The sequence below is a fragment of the Ogataea haglerorum genome (genome assembly GCF_019207285.1).
Source record: "Ogataea haglerorum isolate 81-453-3 chromosome Unknown 81-453-3_NODE_20_length_135169_cov_94.441210, whole genome shotgun sequence".
In the NCBI taxonomy this organism is placed as follows: Eukaryota; Fungi; Ascomycota; class Pichiomycetes; order Pichiales; family Pichiaceae; genus Ogataea; species Ogataea haglerorum.
In genome coordinates, this window is record NW_025065170.1 from 1 (window position 1) to 15,992 (window position 15,992).

General features: G+C 45.2%; 9 protein-coding genes across 9 annotated transcripts; 6 read left to right on the plus strand and 3 right to left on the minus strand.

Moving 5' to 3' along the window:
• Positions 1-179, minus strand: KL911_005188 (uncharacterized protein; the record flags this gene model as incomplete). Its single annotated transcript, XM_043200562.1, has 1 exon — positions 1-179. A coding segment is annotated over one exon (179 nt), but the record flags the coding sequence as incomplete, so codon positions are not given.
• A 580-nt stretch (positions 180-759) lies between these two features.
• KL911_005189 (uncharacterized protein) lies at positions 760-2,091 on the plus strand (the record flags this gene model as incomplete). Its single annotated transcript, XM_043200563.1, has 1 exon — positions 760-2,091. One exon carries the CDS (start codon positions 760-762, stop codon positions 2,089-2,091), a length of 1,332 nt encoding a protein of 443 aa, XP_043051975.1.
• A 125-nt stretch (positions 2,092-2,216) lies between these two features.
• Positions 2,217-4,019, plus strand: KL911_005190 (uncharacterized protein; the record flags this gene model as incomplete). The annotated part of the gene is made up of 1 exon (XM_043200565.1): positions 2,217-4,019. The coding sequence occupies one exon, from the start codon at positions 2,217-2,219 to the stop codon at positions 4,017-4,019; it is 1,803 nt and encodes a 600-aa protein (XP_043051976.1).
• A 170-nt stretch (positions 4,020-4,189) lies between these two features.
• KL911_005191 (uncharacterized protein) lies at positions 4,190-5,884 on the plus strand (the record flags this gene model as incomplete). The annotated part of the gene is made up of 1 exon (XM_043200566.1): positions 4,190-5,884. One exon carries the CDS (start codon positions 4,190-4,192, stop codon positions 5,882-5,884), a length of 1,695 nt encoding a protein of 564 aa, XP_043051977.1.
• Positions 5,885-6,183: 299 nt separating this feature from the next.
• Positions 6,184-8,511, plus strand: KL911_005192 (uncharacterized protein; the record flags this gene model as incomplete). Its single annotated transcript, XM_043200567.1, has 1 exon — positions 6,184-8,511. The coding sequence occupies one exon, from the start codon at positions 6,184-6,186 to the stop codon at positions 8,509-8,511; it is 2,328 nt and encodes a 775-aa protein (XP_043051978.1).
• An 89-nt stretch (positions 8,512-8,600) lies between these two features.
• KL911_005193 (uncharacterized protein) lies at positions 8,601-9,671 on the plus strand (the record flags this gene model as incomplete). The annotated part of the gene is made up of 1 exon (XM_043200568.1): positions 8,601-9,671. One exon carries the CDS (start codon positions 8,601-8,603, stop codon positions 9,669-9,671), a length of 1,071 nt encoding a protein of 356 aa, XP_043051979.1.
• Positions 9,672-10,550: 879 nt separating this feature from the next.
• KL911_005194 (uncharacterized protein) lies at positions 10,551-11,531 on the minus strand (the record flags this gene model as incomplete). The annotated part of the gene is made up of 1 exon (XM_043200569.1): positions 10,551-11,531. The coding sequence occupies one exon, from the start codon at positions 11,529-11,531 to the stop codon at positions 10,551-10,553; it is 981 nt and encodes a 326-aa protein (XP_043051980.1).
• Positions 11,532-11,611: 80 nt separating this feature from the next.
• On the plus strand, positions 11,612-13,405 carry KL911_005195 (uncharacterized protein; the record flags this gene model as incomplete). The annotated part of the gene is made up of 1 exon (XM_043200570.1): positions 11,612-13,405. One exon carries the CDS (start codon positions 11,612-11,614, stop codon positions 13,403-13,405), a length of 1,794 nt encoding a protein of 597 aa, XP_043051981.1.
• Positions 13,406-13,409: 4 nt separating this feature from the next.
• On the minus strand, positions 13,410-15,878 carry KL911_005196 (uncharacterized protein; the record flags this gene model as incomplete). Its single annotated transcript, XM_043200571.1, has 1 exon — positions 13,410-15,878. The coding sequence occupies one exon, from the start codon at positions 15,876-15,878 to the stop codon at positions 13,410-13,412; it is 2,469 nt and encodes an 822-aa protein (XP_043051982.1).
• Positions 15,879-15,992: the final 114 nt, after the last annotated feature.

A 15,992-nucleotide genomic window follows, 5' to 3' on the forward strand; every position in this document is an offset into this window, starting at 1 on the left:
AAAACCCAAGCGTACTTGAAGGAACCCTTACCAAGCTCGGCAGCTTCCTTTTCAAACTTCTCGATGGTTCTCTTGTCAATACCACCACACTTGTAGATCAAGTGGCCGGTAGTGGTAGATTTACCAGAGTCGACGTGACCAATAACAACGACGTTAACGTGAGTCTTTTCTTTTCCCATTACGAATGTATTAATTAAAAGATCAGAAAAATTCTCATGCGGAAATGTCTCCTCTTTATATAGTGAAAAAAAATTTTTTATTGCCAAACTTCGAGTCGTCTGCGTGCCAAAAATTACGCACATGAAGAATACCTTAGCGGGCTATCCAGCTTTGGAACGAAGATTTCGGCGGCAAAACTCAGCACAGAGGCTTATGACTACATTAGAGACACCTACGACAAGTTGAAGCTGTCGAGGCAGCTTCTATCAGACAGCTGAAGCGTGGTGTCCAATATGTTACCCGGCCTTCTAGAAAGAATTTGAAAGAAAAAAAAATTCATCTAGGTAATTAAGAGGGTAAGGGTGCCTACCTTTTTGTTCGAGGTTCGAGTCCCTGGATTGACATTCAGCTGAATTTGCGACTTATATTGGTTTCAAAACAAGGCACGTAAATCTCACCGTCCTAGATCACCTAGTAGTACCATTTTATGACTCTCATGTAGCTGGACCGTAGAGACGATCTGCCTTAGTCGATCGACCTCTGCCCATTTTCTTTCGCGCCAAGTGAAAAATAAGGAGCCTAAATAGATTTTTATCCCTAATGATGGCAACGTCATCCTTGGGATTGGATGACACGGACGATCATTCGATTTCCAACAGTGTATCGGCAGTTTCAAAAAGACGAAGGCGGAGAAACGGTAGCTTGAGGCTCAGCAAGAACCATGCTCCCAAGCCTAAACTCCTAAATGTTTGGGGAACGTTACAACTTAATACCAATCCTGTTCTCCAGATTCCGAAAGTCACAAACATCCCTCTATCTTTTGTGCACGATGACAAAGAGCAACTTGAGCCGCACAACTCGGGTGGTCCCGAGAGTAATTTACATAGTTCAATGCTGAAGTCGATCATGAAACCAAGCAGACTGGTGAGCGAGGAGCAACTGGGTCAAAAAACGGTTTCTTTTAAGGACGAGGTATCGGTAAGAAGTAATTCGTTAGGGAGCATTCAGAAATCTGCTTCTACTCATGTTCTCGCTGCACACACAAATCGCAGTTACAGGGATTCTCCAGTCCGATCAAAATTGCTAAACAACGATTTATTCCAGAGACCAACGAGCAAAGAGCTAGAGCAATTTCGAACAGAGCCTTCAGACTTGGAAATTCTATGTTTCGAACCTGAGCATTCAACGCCAGAAGATGCCGATCGCACTTTAGATAGCGTGTGTGATTCCAATAAAGAATTGAGCCAAGAAAGTCGAAAAGAGCAAGAAATGTCAAAGGAACTGATAACTGATCTTGGCGGGGCTTCAGATCAGAACTCCGTAAATGATGTCTCAGATATTTTCAACCACCTGAAGACGCTCTCCGGCACGAAAGAAGCAACAGAGACAAATAAGAACTGCATTACAAGCGACGTGCAGGAAAAGGATGTTGACGAACTCGATCAGCAAATAAGAAGCTTGAAGCAGAAAAAAAGAGAGATTATCAAGAGACAGCGCCAAGCGTCCTGGTTCCATGGAGGACTGCTAGGATTTATCAGATCGAAGAATAAGGACGATCCTCCCTCAATGCCCAGTGCGCACACCGATACACACTCTGCTATTGCGCAGGCTTTCATGGAGTCGGAGGAAAATCGTGATGGAACACAAAGCAGAACAGGAGAATACTCCAACGGTACGATATGTTCATCTGATTTGGATACCCCCAACAGCTCCAGAAGGCTGAGTATTCGAGAATTTTTCAAGAAGAGACAACGAACCCCCACCAAGACTAGGGCCTCTGAGCCAATAGAATCACTTTTGGAGAGCCTACAACTTACGCCATTGCATGTTGCCCCAGAAAGCAGAAAAAGTCGCAGTGAATCGGAGGAAGAGATCAATGTTTTCTTGAGTCGAGCAGCTGGAACCGTCGCTATGCAAAGCCATAGATCATGATGCTCTAGAGTCAGGTCATTACGAAGGGCCATCAATAAATAGCATATCGGAGTCAATTTCATAATTATGCAAAAAGTAGCTAAATCGCAGTCCATCACATCATCCTATTTTTCATCCAGAGGTTGATGCACGTTGATAAGCCATCAAAAAATAAAATTGACAACGAAATAGCCGATTTGATGAGTTTCCACGAGGTGCTCGACAGCGTCTCATCCTCAAACCTACCAAATGGGGGGACACGCAGAGGATCAATCACTCAAATGGGTAGTCGGGTTCTGTGGAGGAAACGTAGTGAGTCGCTATCTTCTTCTAGCGAACACGAGTCTACGTCATTTTTGAATTCAGATACGACTCGCGATTATGGGTCAGTCACTCAAGATTCGTACATCCAAAACCGAAGAGTGTCTTTGCTTTCGTTACACCTTAATGCCAACGGTTCTACTCCAATAAAAGCTGACGATGATGGCTCGCTTCGAGAGGTGGAAACTACAATGAAAACCGAAATCGAGCTTTTAATCAAAAGCTCCATTCCATTGATCGCAACGTTTTTGCTACAGTACTCATTGACGGTGGCATCTGTTTTTAGTGCCGGAAGTCTTGGTTCTCAGGAGCTGGCGGCCGTTTCGCTTTCAAACCTGTTGGCCAACATCTCATCTTACGGTATTATCCAAGGAATTGCCTCATCTTTATCCACCCTGTGTCCTCAAGCTTTCGGCAGGAAAGACTACGAGGCTGTTGGCTTGAATGCCTTGCGCTGCTATATGATGCTATGGGTGATGTTTGTTCCCATCTTTATCTTCTGGTACTGGGGTTCTTACCCTTTACTGCGGGCTATAGTCCCTGACGACGAGCTATGTAAGCTGGCAACCCATTACTTGAGAATACTCATATACGGAGTCCCTGGATTCATGACCTTTGAGGTGCTGAAGCAGTTCCTGCAGGCCCAGGGTGCATTTCAAGCGTCCACCCTAGTGCTGGTGATTTGTGCTCCCTTGAATCTGCTATTAAATTTTGTGCTAGTTCATGATAGCCACATCGGAATAGGCTTTATTGGAGCACCTACTGCAGTCGTGATCACAAACTGGCTGATGGCGCTTATGCTACTGTACTATGCCTACTTCATTCAAGGAAGACAATGCTTCTGCCGTCTGTCGACCAAAGTATTCACCAATTGGAAAAGAGCAATTACTCTGGCTGCGCCGAGCGTTTTAATGATTGAAGCTGAGTGGCTCGCATTTGAGATTCTGTCTGTGGCCTCGTCACGGTTTGGTACCGCTTCTCTAGCGGCCCAGTCTGTGGTTTCGACTACTTGCGTGACAATATACCAAATTCCCTTTGCGATCTCTGTTGCAGCATCAACAAGAGTTGCATGGTTTATTGGATCTGCATCGAAGGATGCTGCCAAGAAGGTCACGAGAGCGGCGTTCTTTGTTGCTGCTATTTTTGGGGTCTTTAATGCGTCTATATTGGCCACCTTCCGCTATAGCATCGCCTCGTTATTTTCTGAGGATCCAAAAGTCATACAGTTAGCAGGACGGGTGCTCATGGTTGGTGCCATATATCAGGTAAATGACGTCGTTTCTTGCGTGACTGCTGGTATACTCAGAGGTCAAGGGAGACAGTACATCGGGGGTTGGCTGAATTTATTCAGCTACTACTGTGTTGCCCTTCCTGTGGCATTTCTGCTGGCCTTTAAGTTCAGGCTCGAGCTGTTTGGTCTTTGGATCGGCATGGTGATTGCGTTATTTTTCGTTTCCGTGTGTCAGAGCTACTTCGTGATTACAAGCGACTGGGAGTCTATAATCAAAATGTCCATTGAGGACGGAATGGCTCAGGAATCAGGAAACTCGTTGAAACCAGCAAAGAGCACCAGTAGCTTTGTGGACTATAACATGCTGAGTCCTGCCATTTCGGTGACAAGTGGGTGAAGAGATTCGATTTGATGTGCACGTCGATCGGCGCGCCGGATTCTTTCGTGAATAGATAGAAAAGGTAAATTTAATTTTGCCACAACTGATAAAGTGAATTTGCACCGCACTTGGTATTTATCTCTAAGGATCGCAAGCAATTCTGAGCACTCACCAAGCACAAAGCAAGAATGGCCTGGTTTGGGCGAACTAATAGTAATGTGTCGATCGAGGACAAAATTAGCGAAGCGGCTTCGGAGTCCATTCCCAACGGCGAGATAGATCTTGCCGGTGCGCTTGAAATCAGTGACTTGATCCGTTCAAAGCAAGTGACATCCAAAGATGCAATGCGTGCTCTCAAGAGGCGCTTTATGAGCACCAAGAACCCGAATCTTCAAAAATCCGCGCTGAAGCTTATTGATTTCTGCATCAAAAACGGTGGAGAACACTTTCTGTCTGATATTTCATCAAAGGAGTTCATAGACCCAATAGTTTCCACGCTTAATGATAAGAATCTGAATCATACGGTGAAGGAATATTTGTTACAGTTGATACAGTCGTGGTCGATCATGTTCAGCACCAACCCGAAACTGGGCTACGTCAATCAAGTATACAATAAACTCCAGAAAGAGGGATATCAGTTTCCGATGATCACAGACGCTATAGAGAGTACACTGATAGAGTCCAAGGTTGCTCCGGAGTGGGAAGATTCTGATGCTTGTATGTTGTGTTCCACGCTTTTTACCTTTTTGAACCGAAAGCATCACTGTCGTTCGTGCGGCGGAGTCTTCTGCGGAACACATTCTTCAAACACTTGTGAACTTCCAGAACTCGGAATAACTATACCAGTTCGAGTCTGTGATACATGCTACCAGGAGCACAAGGGCAAATCAAAACAATCTAAAAAGAGAACCAAGAAAGATACGCCTGCCGGGGACGAAGACGAAGACCTGAAGCGCGCAATTGAGCTCTCCTTGAAAGAGTCTGGTGTTCCGATGGACGCCTCTGTTTTGCCTAAACCAGCGCCTCAAGCTGCTCCGGCAGAGGAAGAAGACGAGGAAATGAAGGCTGCCATTGCGGCCAGTCTTGCCGATTTTCAGAAACAGGAGGCAGCAAAATCTCCATCCGTGTCACAGCCAGAATTAGCACCTCAACCCAGTGGACTGTACTCCAACTTGCTTCCTGAGAGCCAGACCGGAAACTCTTTGTACACGCCAAGCTACAGCCCTGCGCCCACGGCTTCGCAACCACCGCCGCAAACCTTCTCTCCTCAGCCGGCATCGCAGATTGACTACAATAGCATCACTGGCACTGAAGATCAGAACATTGTCCTATTCGCCCAGCTTGTGCAGAACCTGAAAACCGCTCCTGTGGAGAAGAAACTAAACATCGCCAACGATCAGGCCTTAAAGCATTTGTTTGTTAGCATAAACCAAATCAAACCCAAGATTGAGTTCCAGCTAAAGAAGGAAGTCGCAAATATGGAAAAATATCAGGACTTGTACTCGAAAACCTTTGCGGTCACCAAAATCTACGATGAAATACTGCAGCTCAGACTTGCCCAATCACAGCAAATGTACCGGCAGTACCCTCAGCAGACATACTATGCACCTCCGCCTCCGCCAGCAGTGTCGCAAGATGCTGTTCCTCAGGTTTCTGATGCTGTCTCTCAGCAACACTCGGGGCCCTACAACGTCCAGTATGCTCCGCTGCCGCGCTTGAACGCTGTTTCCCAGCAGCCTGTTCCGTCATCTCCTTCCCAGTTTTACCCAGCATCGCCTGCTGTGCCCGATCAAATATCTCCCATGGGCTCGTATGCGGAGGTCCCGAAACAGGAGCCCGAGAAACCTAAAGTCCAGGAACCTGTCAATCTCATCGATTTGTAATGCATAGAATTCAGGCTGTGCAGGCCACTTCATTATATTTTGCGATACTAGTACTTTATCATGAATGGTGTAAACGAGCCGGTGCGCAAGCGGACTCGAATCAGATCTGCCTGTGTGAGCTGTCGCAAACGTAAAGTCAAATGCGATCGTGGGAAACCCGCTTGTATGGTAAGTTTTAGACCATTGCATGTCATTAACCATCACAGGTGTGTATAAAACGGGGCTTGGCTAATGAGTGCCAGTACATCGAGCCAGACTGGACTTATGGTCCGGTTCTGGTTCCCGAGCAGATTCCTGACATGTTTGTCAGCAATTGCGTCCCACATCCGGCTCCTGAGCCAAAGGATCTACTTAGCGAGCTTGAACAAATGAAGCGACATTTGTCAGAGTTGGAACGGAAACTGAGCTCGTCGACTTCACTGGAGACTCCAGCAGAATCTGAGACAGAGGAAGATGTGATATCTTTCAAAAATACACATAGCGATCTTGGCGCGGAGGGCAGACTTATGTTCGACAACGATATATTTTCTCCGCGAATGCTGTTGTCGAGAGATCCACTTACACGCCTCTCCAAGAAATACATGGGCGACATGAAGAAGACCGAGAAGGCGCGCACGGAGTTTCTCAATCAGAAAAATCCGTGGTACGCCAATGAAAAAGACTCGAAGGTGAGTGAGGTCTTTAAGCAAAAACTGTTGCACCAGATGCCATGGACATTGCATAAGGAGACAGAGGTGCCAACTGAGGACGCTGTCATTGACACGGATGGGCGCAGAGATGGTCTGGGAGGCTATTTGCAAAGTGTCATGCCCACTAAAAAGTCTACATGGCTACTGCTTGATCGCTTTTTCGAGTACTGGTACCCCCATTATCCATTTCTTGACGAAGAACAGTTCACCTCCTCTATATATGAGGTCATTGGCGAGCGCAGCATGGAGGACGAGCAGATCAATATTATTGGCATTTTTCGAACCAAGTTGGTCCTGCTCTCTACGCTTTTCTATCTGATCCATCTCGGCCAGCTTACGTTATACACTATCAACATGGAACCCATTAGCGAAACTGAGACCGACGAGAACCTAAAATACCTTGTGGAGCATCCACTGAACAGCCGTCTTCTTACTGCAGCCTCTTGTTGCAGCAAATGGAGTGGAAGAGCCCATATGCCTGCCTTGGCAACTTTACAAAACCTACTGTATTCCAGAATTGCATTTAAGCACTCGCCAATGGAGGGAGAACACTCAGATATGGAGTCATTTGCTGGATTGGTCGTTCGAATGTCTGACATTTTGGGACTGAACAGGGACCCAACAACTGTAACCAGTTCTCTTACACCAAAGCAAGTCAACCTCAGGAGAAAATTATGGCTTGGTGTTTGGACAGTTGACTCTGGATGGTCTTTCCAGAAAGAGAGTTTTGCACCAAGGATCCACAAATATAACACCAAAATGCCAGTCTTCCTTGGAGAAACGAACGCGAATTGCAGAAACGAGAGCGTGGAGCGCGGCTCTATTGCTGTGCTTCAAAGTCGCGCAAAACTTAATAGGCTAGTTGCCGCACTCATGGAGACGGTCACAGACCTCAGCGGTTCAGTTAAGACATCCTGTCTGCTTGAACGGATAAGAGATTTGGAAACATACCAGGAAAATATGACCGGTGATATAGTTATGTTTCTGGATCCGAACACCCTGGGCGCAGAGGGAAAAATTACTCAAATTCAGCGAATCAGCGGATGCATCCAATATCTTGAGATAAAGCACATGTTGGTGTTTCTTTACTACCATCTGTTTCTGCAGTACGAGCTGAAAAACGATATTTCGAAATCAAAGCATTTTTTGATAAAAAGCATACGTTCCCTGATGTCTATCTTGATCTTTGGACGCAGTTCAATGTTCCGCCTTGGTGATTATTTTGGTCATGGAAATGAGCATTTAGTGGCCCATACTATGATGCAATCTGTGGGCAGAACGCGGTGTCTGTATTTCATGCTTTTGTTGCGCATGAAGCATGTCATTTATACAAAGTTGATCCAGGGAAACACCGAGACAGAACTGGTGGCTGCTTGCAATAAAATACTAGAAACGGTCGAAAACTTGGTGGGCGAGGCACTGCAGATCCAGGGAAAACTGGCAGCAACCCATTTCAGTGCCTGGTTTGCCTGCAAGATCCATTCTTTCGTTTACGCAAGGGTCTACCCTGCAATGGTGGACTCGCTTTTCAACACAGCGAAGGAGCCAACGGAGGAGCACGAGAACCTAAATGTCAACATCATGCTTAGGTGGAAGAAGAGCGATTTCGAGCATCTGGCAGAACTACTCGCCAAGAGATACGAGTGTGAGGACGCCTGTCTGGGCTCTTCCTTTGCAAATCATGCAGATAAGGCAACAGATGCTATTGGCGAAATTGACTCTGGCTGGATTGGAAGGATAATCACTAACAGATTACATCCTTATATTGAGGAGAACCCTCTCATTACAGAGTTTCGACAGGTGCTGAGACCGGATCAAGACATGACTAATACAGACACCCCTCCGGGAACTGGTCTCGAATTTCTGGGCTCTGATCTGAACATTGATGATCTCTTCAGGAATATTGATAGTTCCATCTGGAATACTTTCCAGCTCTAAAGCACAGTATTTTCTCTTGTATATGGTTTATGTGCACAAAAATCGCATTCCTAGAGTTTTATTTTTGGTATTTATTTTTTGGCAGGTATATGCTTTGTTTGCTTCTGTTCGGTGGAATCTCGTTTGCTAAGCTGATTTGCCCCGACCCGAACCCTTTGAATTGCTATCCTGAGCTTTTTGAACCTTCTACCGATTGGAAGACCGTCAAAGAGGGACAGATTATTCCGGGCGGGCTAGATATTCGCTTGAATATAGACACACTTGAACGAGAGGCTAAACTTTCCGATAATAACAAGCCACACGAGAACGGCGCTGTGATTGTTTCAGAAGACATCATGGAATTCGATGAAGAACAAGACTTGTCTGAAGCTCTACGTCACGTGTCCAAGTTTGTGGATCACGGAGTTGGCGATCCAGCTACCCTACTCAGAAAATTGGAATTTATTTCTGAGATGAGCTCCGATTCCGACTACGGCGTTGACACCATGCAATATATACAGCCATTGATCCGATTATCAGGCCTGTATGACGAAGAAGGACCGAAAGATCTCAACGATGACGATCGCGATGAAATCAGGGAGCGAGCTACTATAATATTGGCTTCCTCCTTAAGAAATAACGCAGAAGCACAGCGAAAGTTCCTACAGTATTTCTCTGATCCCATGGATTTTGTCGACCATCTTACTGCAAAAATTGAAAATGACGTGCTTTTGAGGCGAAGACTCGGGATACTCGGGTCCTTATTGAATAGCGGATGGTTTATGGACAGATTCGAATCTATCAAGAAAAAACTGTTGATTTTGTATCCCCAGCTCGAAAATCAAGCCACCAAGCAGCGACTCATGCACATCATAAGTGACATCACAGGAGACGTTGCGGACGAAGATAATGATCGTCAGTTTGCCAATATTGCACAGCTTACACTGATCGGTGAAAAGGCCCTCGACGACGGAACATTGACACTTTTGGATGAACTGAAAAAATTGAAGCTAAACAACAGGAAGCTTTTCAAAGCCAGATCCGAATTTTTGGAGTGGCTGAACCTGCAGATGGAGGCGCTGAAAGCGGCCAAAGACCCGAAGCTAGAAGAGTTCCGATTTCTTCGACACGAGGTGTTTGGCAACCCGAAAGCCATGCGAAAGAGTTACGACGAGCTTTGACCACTACGCATCACTGAGAACTTCACAATCTTGACTCTTAAGAGAGCCAAAGGAATTAAACGATGGCAGATCGCAGTCTTTTGGTGAGCCGTTTCAGTGACTCACAGAGCAGGCACGCATTGTAGCTGTCGAGACCCGTAGTGGATTCGTCTAAAAGTAATAACTATGGATTGGAAACCAGCTGGATAGCAACGCTGAGTCGTCCTTTTTCACCCCCCACTAAGCCCCTTGTTTACGCGATCTCCTACAAGGATGTCACAGCATTCCTTAGCCCAGAGTGTCATGATAATTTCGTTCACAATCTTCTACGAGCGGTTTTTGAGGTAAGCTTAGGCAGTTTGAGCTCAGCTGCGAACATGAGGGTCTCAAAACAGGTCAGATTAGGAATGAGAATATCCTGCTGAATCGCATAGGTGTGTCTAATTTTCGAGGTCTGGGGCGCTATTATAAGTCACTCACCCGTCCTAAATTAGTGATGATCTCGTAATTTGTTTACCCGCAAGCCTGTTCAGAAGAGTCGTTTTACCCGAACCAGACCTTCCAATTATGGAAGCGAGGGTATTCTCTGGAATTTGAAATGACATGGGATGTAGTATATTTTTCCCTTATCGACTCAGCGACGTCTTTTTTCGCGTTTCGACCACATATCTTGCTAGGACCCTTGGGAGCTGATATTCGGAGATTGTGGACATTAATGCTCACGGGGAGCGTTTCCGTGAAGCATATATTTGCATCTGTATCTAAGTGCCCCGTATCATTGAGCGGACTGTATTCCAAAGGCTCAATGCTTCGATACTTCGATATTTCGCTGGTCTCCGACATTTAAGTTAGGCCTTTGATAATACAAGTGCAAAATATTATCGCAACCTATGAAGTCAGCTAGATTGCGTGCTTGATACGCGGTTTGCTAATCCAAGAGTCGATGCTGGTATTGGGAACCTCCTTATCGGCATATAATTTGTGTAGCAGCTGGATGGAGTCTTGGTCCAGCGTGTTCGAAGACACACCCCTAGCCTTAGCCAGAGATCGCTCATGTAGTTGCAGTTCCAGATCTCGTATTCGCTGCTGACTGGCCTTCTCGTCTTGGATCTTTTTTTGCAGCTCCTTTTTAATCTCTTCGTACTGGCTTTTGTAGTAAAGGTTCTGATCGTCTGATGTGACCCGTCTGGAACGCGCTTCCACCTTGAGTCTCTGGTTTTCGAGCTCCAGATCGCCGATCCGATCACTAGCATCTTTCTTCAGCTTGGAGAGCTCAGTCTTTATTTTGTTGTATTTAGTGTAAAGATCGTAGTACCCGTCGAATATTTCCTTGTTGGCGTCGAGCTCGCGTTTGAACTCCTCGCGTAAAGCCTTGTATTTTTGAGCTAGCTCTGCATTTTCTGTCCGGAGCTGCTGCAACTCAACATTTTCCGCGACCAAATCAAAGTCGCTCATCAATTTGCTGATGATTTGATTGTTCCGTTCTATGTGCTCCGCAAGTCCACCTTGAACGTGTTCTGGAGCAGGCTCAGGAAACTCGCCAGGAACATGGTCGTTCCGCTGCCATCGTTCGCGGCTCATCCTTATTCTTTCTAAAGTGTCGTTGATCTTCCAGTCGTCATCCAAACGTGACGGTGTCATAGGAGGCGCAATCTCAGAGCTTCGGCGGCTTCTGGTATCATCCAATTCGTCATCAATGGCTAGGTCGTCGTCTCGGCTTAAATATCGTCCCTCACTATTCAAAGAGGTGTTGTACTCGGTCACAGGGTCATGATCCTCAATTGGAGTTTGGGTGTTCAGTGGACTGGGCGACGGTCCAAAAATGCTATTGTACACTTTGCCAAACAGCCCTCGGCGTTGAACGGTTGTTGTATCAAACATACGCGTTTGTTTTGGATCTTACTTAAAAATTAACAAACAATAAAAAACAAAGGGCCCGTTTTTTTTCTTCAAATTATAGGATGAAAGAGTTCCTTCTACCTGTTCTGTTGCTCTGCGCACTTTGTAGAGCATCTGTGCAGTACCCTTTTGAAGAATCACTAGAATTCAAGCCTCTTGAACGCAACAACCTGCTTGCGTCGTTTAATTTCAGGATCAATTCAACAGAGTTTGAGTTGTACGAGCCGGATGACAAAACGTTCCATTATTCTACATTTTCCAAGCTTTTGGGGCCTATTCTCCGGGAAACAAATACAAGGGAACTACATCTTCGGTTTAGTCAGGGATGGTACGATCCTGAAGTTTATGGGGAACTCCCGTTGAAAGGAAAACACAGTGGGGGGACAGGTGTTGAATTGTGGGCGCTTCTTGAAGGCCAGAACGAAGAGTCTGTCTTCAAAGACTGGATCAAACTGGTTAACTCGCTGTCGGGTCTTTTTTGCGCCTCCCTGAATTTCATCGACTCTTCATCGACAACCTATCCAGCGACGGTATTCCAGCCAGCAGCTCCTGTGTTGGACCAAGGTCTGTCCTTGAAAAATGATCTTTTTCTCCTGAGAAGCGCTTTACCCAGAGAACCTGTTTGCACTGAAAATCTGACGCCCTTTTTAAAACTCCTGCCAACGAAAGGCAAAGCAGGAATCTCATCATTGCTCACCGGTCACAAAGTTTTTAACTCGCAGTGGTCCTCTATGTCGATTGATGTCACTACCCACTGCTCAGGAACAAAATGTCATTACGAAATGGAACAATTCATCAACTTGATATTGGATGTACCGATGACGTTGGAGCGTAACAGAATGCCTATCCCCAAACCTACCCCTGGCTCGGAATTGAAATGCGACCCGACAAAACCGTTCGACGCATTCCATTGTTTTCCTCTGGATGATATCTCACAGCTGGAGTTCTCGTTGACCGACCTCTTCGGCAAGAAAATCCAAGGTGGTGCATTGCTTGCGTCACGGCCAACTAAAGTTTGTGCGGATCTCAATTTGGATTCTTGGAGCATGGAAGTTCAGACTGACATCCAGACAACACCAACTTTGGAGGGAGAAAAGACCTGCTTTGTGATCGAAGATACAAATGAGTACAATGTGCTGTTCAAAGTAAAAGACACAAAAAGGATCAAGCCTTTGAAAAGTCCTCCAATCTTTGCTTCCAGATCTCTCTCTGGCTACTCGCAGGATTCTGGCGGGTTCAGAATAGATGTGAAAAATCCTACCGATCAAGACTCGGACATCGTTATTTTCGAATCGATACCATGGTTTGTCCGCATTTATCTCCACACCCTGACTTTAACCATTAATTCAACGATTACACACATTGTATCGGATCCACAGTTTGACCAATACGTCAAAGGCATAATATATAATCCAGCAATTGACAGACAAAAGCCGTCTCACTTGGAATTGCTCGTCAGCATCCCTGCGCACACAAAGATCAAACTTTCCCTCGAGTTTGATAAGGCCATGCTATTGTATGCCGAATACCCACCGGACGCAAATCACGGTTTCGAGATTGAACCGGCTGTGATTTCTGTCCTCGATCGCGACTCGCATAAAGTAGTCTACGAAATGAGAACTACAACAGCACTACTAACTCTTCCGACGCCCGACTTTTCGATGCCATACAATGTCATTATTCTAACCTCTACAGTGATGTCGTTGGCTTTTGGTTCCATTTTCAATCTCTTGACAAAGCAAACAGTGACAGAGGAAGAAGCCGAGTCGAGGGCGAAGGAAAGCAGGGTCACCAGATTAAGATTCACAATTAAACAACGCGTTCAGCGCATCAAAAGTTTACTTAGACGTTCATAATGCATTATATTTTATTCCTTTTCCTCTGGTCGTCCATAAAATCTGTGATCTTTGCCAGTTGTTTGGAGAGACCACAGGATGACCAGTTGAGGTTCACCCAATTCTCGAATTTGCTTGCAAGCAATCTAAGAGGAACGCCTTGCTCGCAATCGAGATTTGGCGCGTTTAGCAAAACTTTGAAAAGCTCACTCCATAATTCTTTCTGCCAGTAGCTGGGCATGTTTTCACGGATTTTCATATTTGAACTAGTTCTCAGGCCTCCCAACTCTCTGCCAAATAATAGCATATGGACGATGTTCGCCAATCCATAGTAATCAGGTTCGTGCCTCCAGGAATTCCATACTTCATCTGAAGGACAGGTACCACTTGGCAACTGAGCAGAGAAACGAACATTGTCTGGAAACAGGGATAGGTCGACTGAGTTTTGAAAATCAATAAGTTTCAAGTCATGGTAGCTAGGCTTCGTGCTTGGAGACAGATCTAAAATACAATTTTCTGCCTTGAGGTTGGCGTGAACTATTCTTATTGAATGCAGAAGAGAGGTTTGCTTTAACAATTGTGCCGTAAGGTAGATAACCATCGATTCTTCCAATTTGATTGATTTTGACTGTGATGTCAGCTGGATGAGATCCCAGAGGGTCCCGTGTTTCAAGTATGGCAATATGAGGTACGACTCGTCCTCGAACTTATAGAAATCAATAACTTTAATGAAGTTTCCTGGCGTTCTAACTTCCAGTTGTTTGAGTATATAGTACTCCCATTCCACTGGAGGTGAATAAACCTTTATTGCTGAAGCGGTTCCATCTGATTTCTCGCTCAAATACGTAGCTGCTTTATCTGGATTCCCTAGCTGTTTGGTGAAACAAAACGTTTCGCTCTCAAATTCAATCATTAACTGACGACTACCCATTATTGGAGCAGCACGTGGCTTAAGCAAACTTCTTAAACTATTGTATTTTTCACGCTTGGCAGTCGAATGGTGGTAGTTATCATAACTTGAGAGATGCGACGATTGCTTGTATAATAGATTTTTTTGCAGATTGTGATCGAACGGGTTAATCAGAACGTCCCCTTTCCCAGGATCGGAGTGAAGCGGCTCTTCCAAGAACGGAGAGCTCATTACACCAGTATCCTCGTTTGTCGTTTTTATTGGCGTGGCAGGTGTATGGTTGGTGATGGTTTCCGTGATAAAATCGCTTAACCCTTCGTCCAAGGGAGGTTCTTCATCGTGGACTGTAGTTTCTTTCAACGGCTGGTTGAGCATCTGGAGAACCTCTTTCATGGACTGGCGTGAATAAAATGTTAGCGTTGGCGAGTTAAGCAATTTGGTCTCATTTTCAGCATCCGTTGAAAGTGTGAGCTTCTTAGACGGAGTTCCTGAGCTGTGTTCGGATTTTCGCTTTTTTGCTAAATAGTATACTCCACGGCTGAGAAGTAACACCTCCATAAGACTTCTCTCATCCTCACCATCAGGATATAAGAGGTCAAAATTGAAATCAAACTTCTCAATGCGTTTTCCTGGGTTGTGTATAATTTTGCAGACAGGAAAGTGCAATTCGTTGTCCTTAAAAACCTCAAAAGTAGGCTCTTTCGCTCTAGGGGCCCTTTGTTGTATCAGCTTTTCCCCTGACCACGATGTTGGACGTATCACATTCTCCTTCTTCGAATTGTCTATCGTATCAAGGTGCTGCCATATCCCTTCAGTGGCTGATGAAGGTTTCGACTCTGCGTCATTAAATACAGCAAAAGCTTTAGAGCTGCGAGAAGGCCCTGGTTTCGTCACTACTTGCAAGCCCCCGCCGGATGGATTATGCAAAACTCCTAAACCCTGCCTTTTTTGCACACGCGAGCACTGGGCTCTTCTGATCTTGAAATTTTCGTATGCACGGATCAGCCTATTAAGTGGCCTGGCTTTTGCACTAATGCCTGCTTGGTACAGCTCCTCAGCTTTCAAGAAATCCTGTTCCAACTCCATGAAATTTGCAAAGCTTTCATACAACAGCGAAAGAGATAGACCAATCTTTTTCTTGTAAAGATATTGGAATATGTCTCGAGGATTATCGCTGAACTTCACATATTCCAGCCAAACTTTGAAGTAGCGCACTTCGTTTTTGTAGTATTCGTCATCTCTGAAATCATGTGTTATTCTCTCGAGCAGCTGAATTAGTCCTGATTCTGTGCTAGCCCCAGAAGGATAATGAGTGTGGATCCAGTCCAAGTATTTCAAATAAGGTTCCAATGGATCATCTAGGTCTTCAAGTCGAGCAGGATCTAATGAAGCTTCAAATTGGTCTCTTTCTCTAGCAAGCACTTCCTTGCGTGTCTCCTTGTTCAGAGACAAGGCTTTTACCAAATTATTAGCAGAACGGCCTTGCTTTAGAGGCTGTATGTTTTCCTTGTCTGCTTCAATTCGCGAGATCTCGGTTGAAGAGCCTGACGTAATTGATCCTCCACTATTAACACGCGAGCTCATCGCGTCATTAATCATAAACAAACAATCATTTTTTGATATACAAAAGCGAGTTTCTGTATGATTACGTAATAACTTCTATCTATGATATACTAAAATCAACTAGGTTTTAGTTAA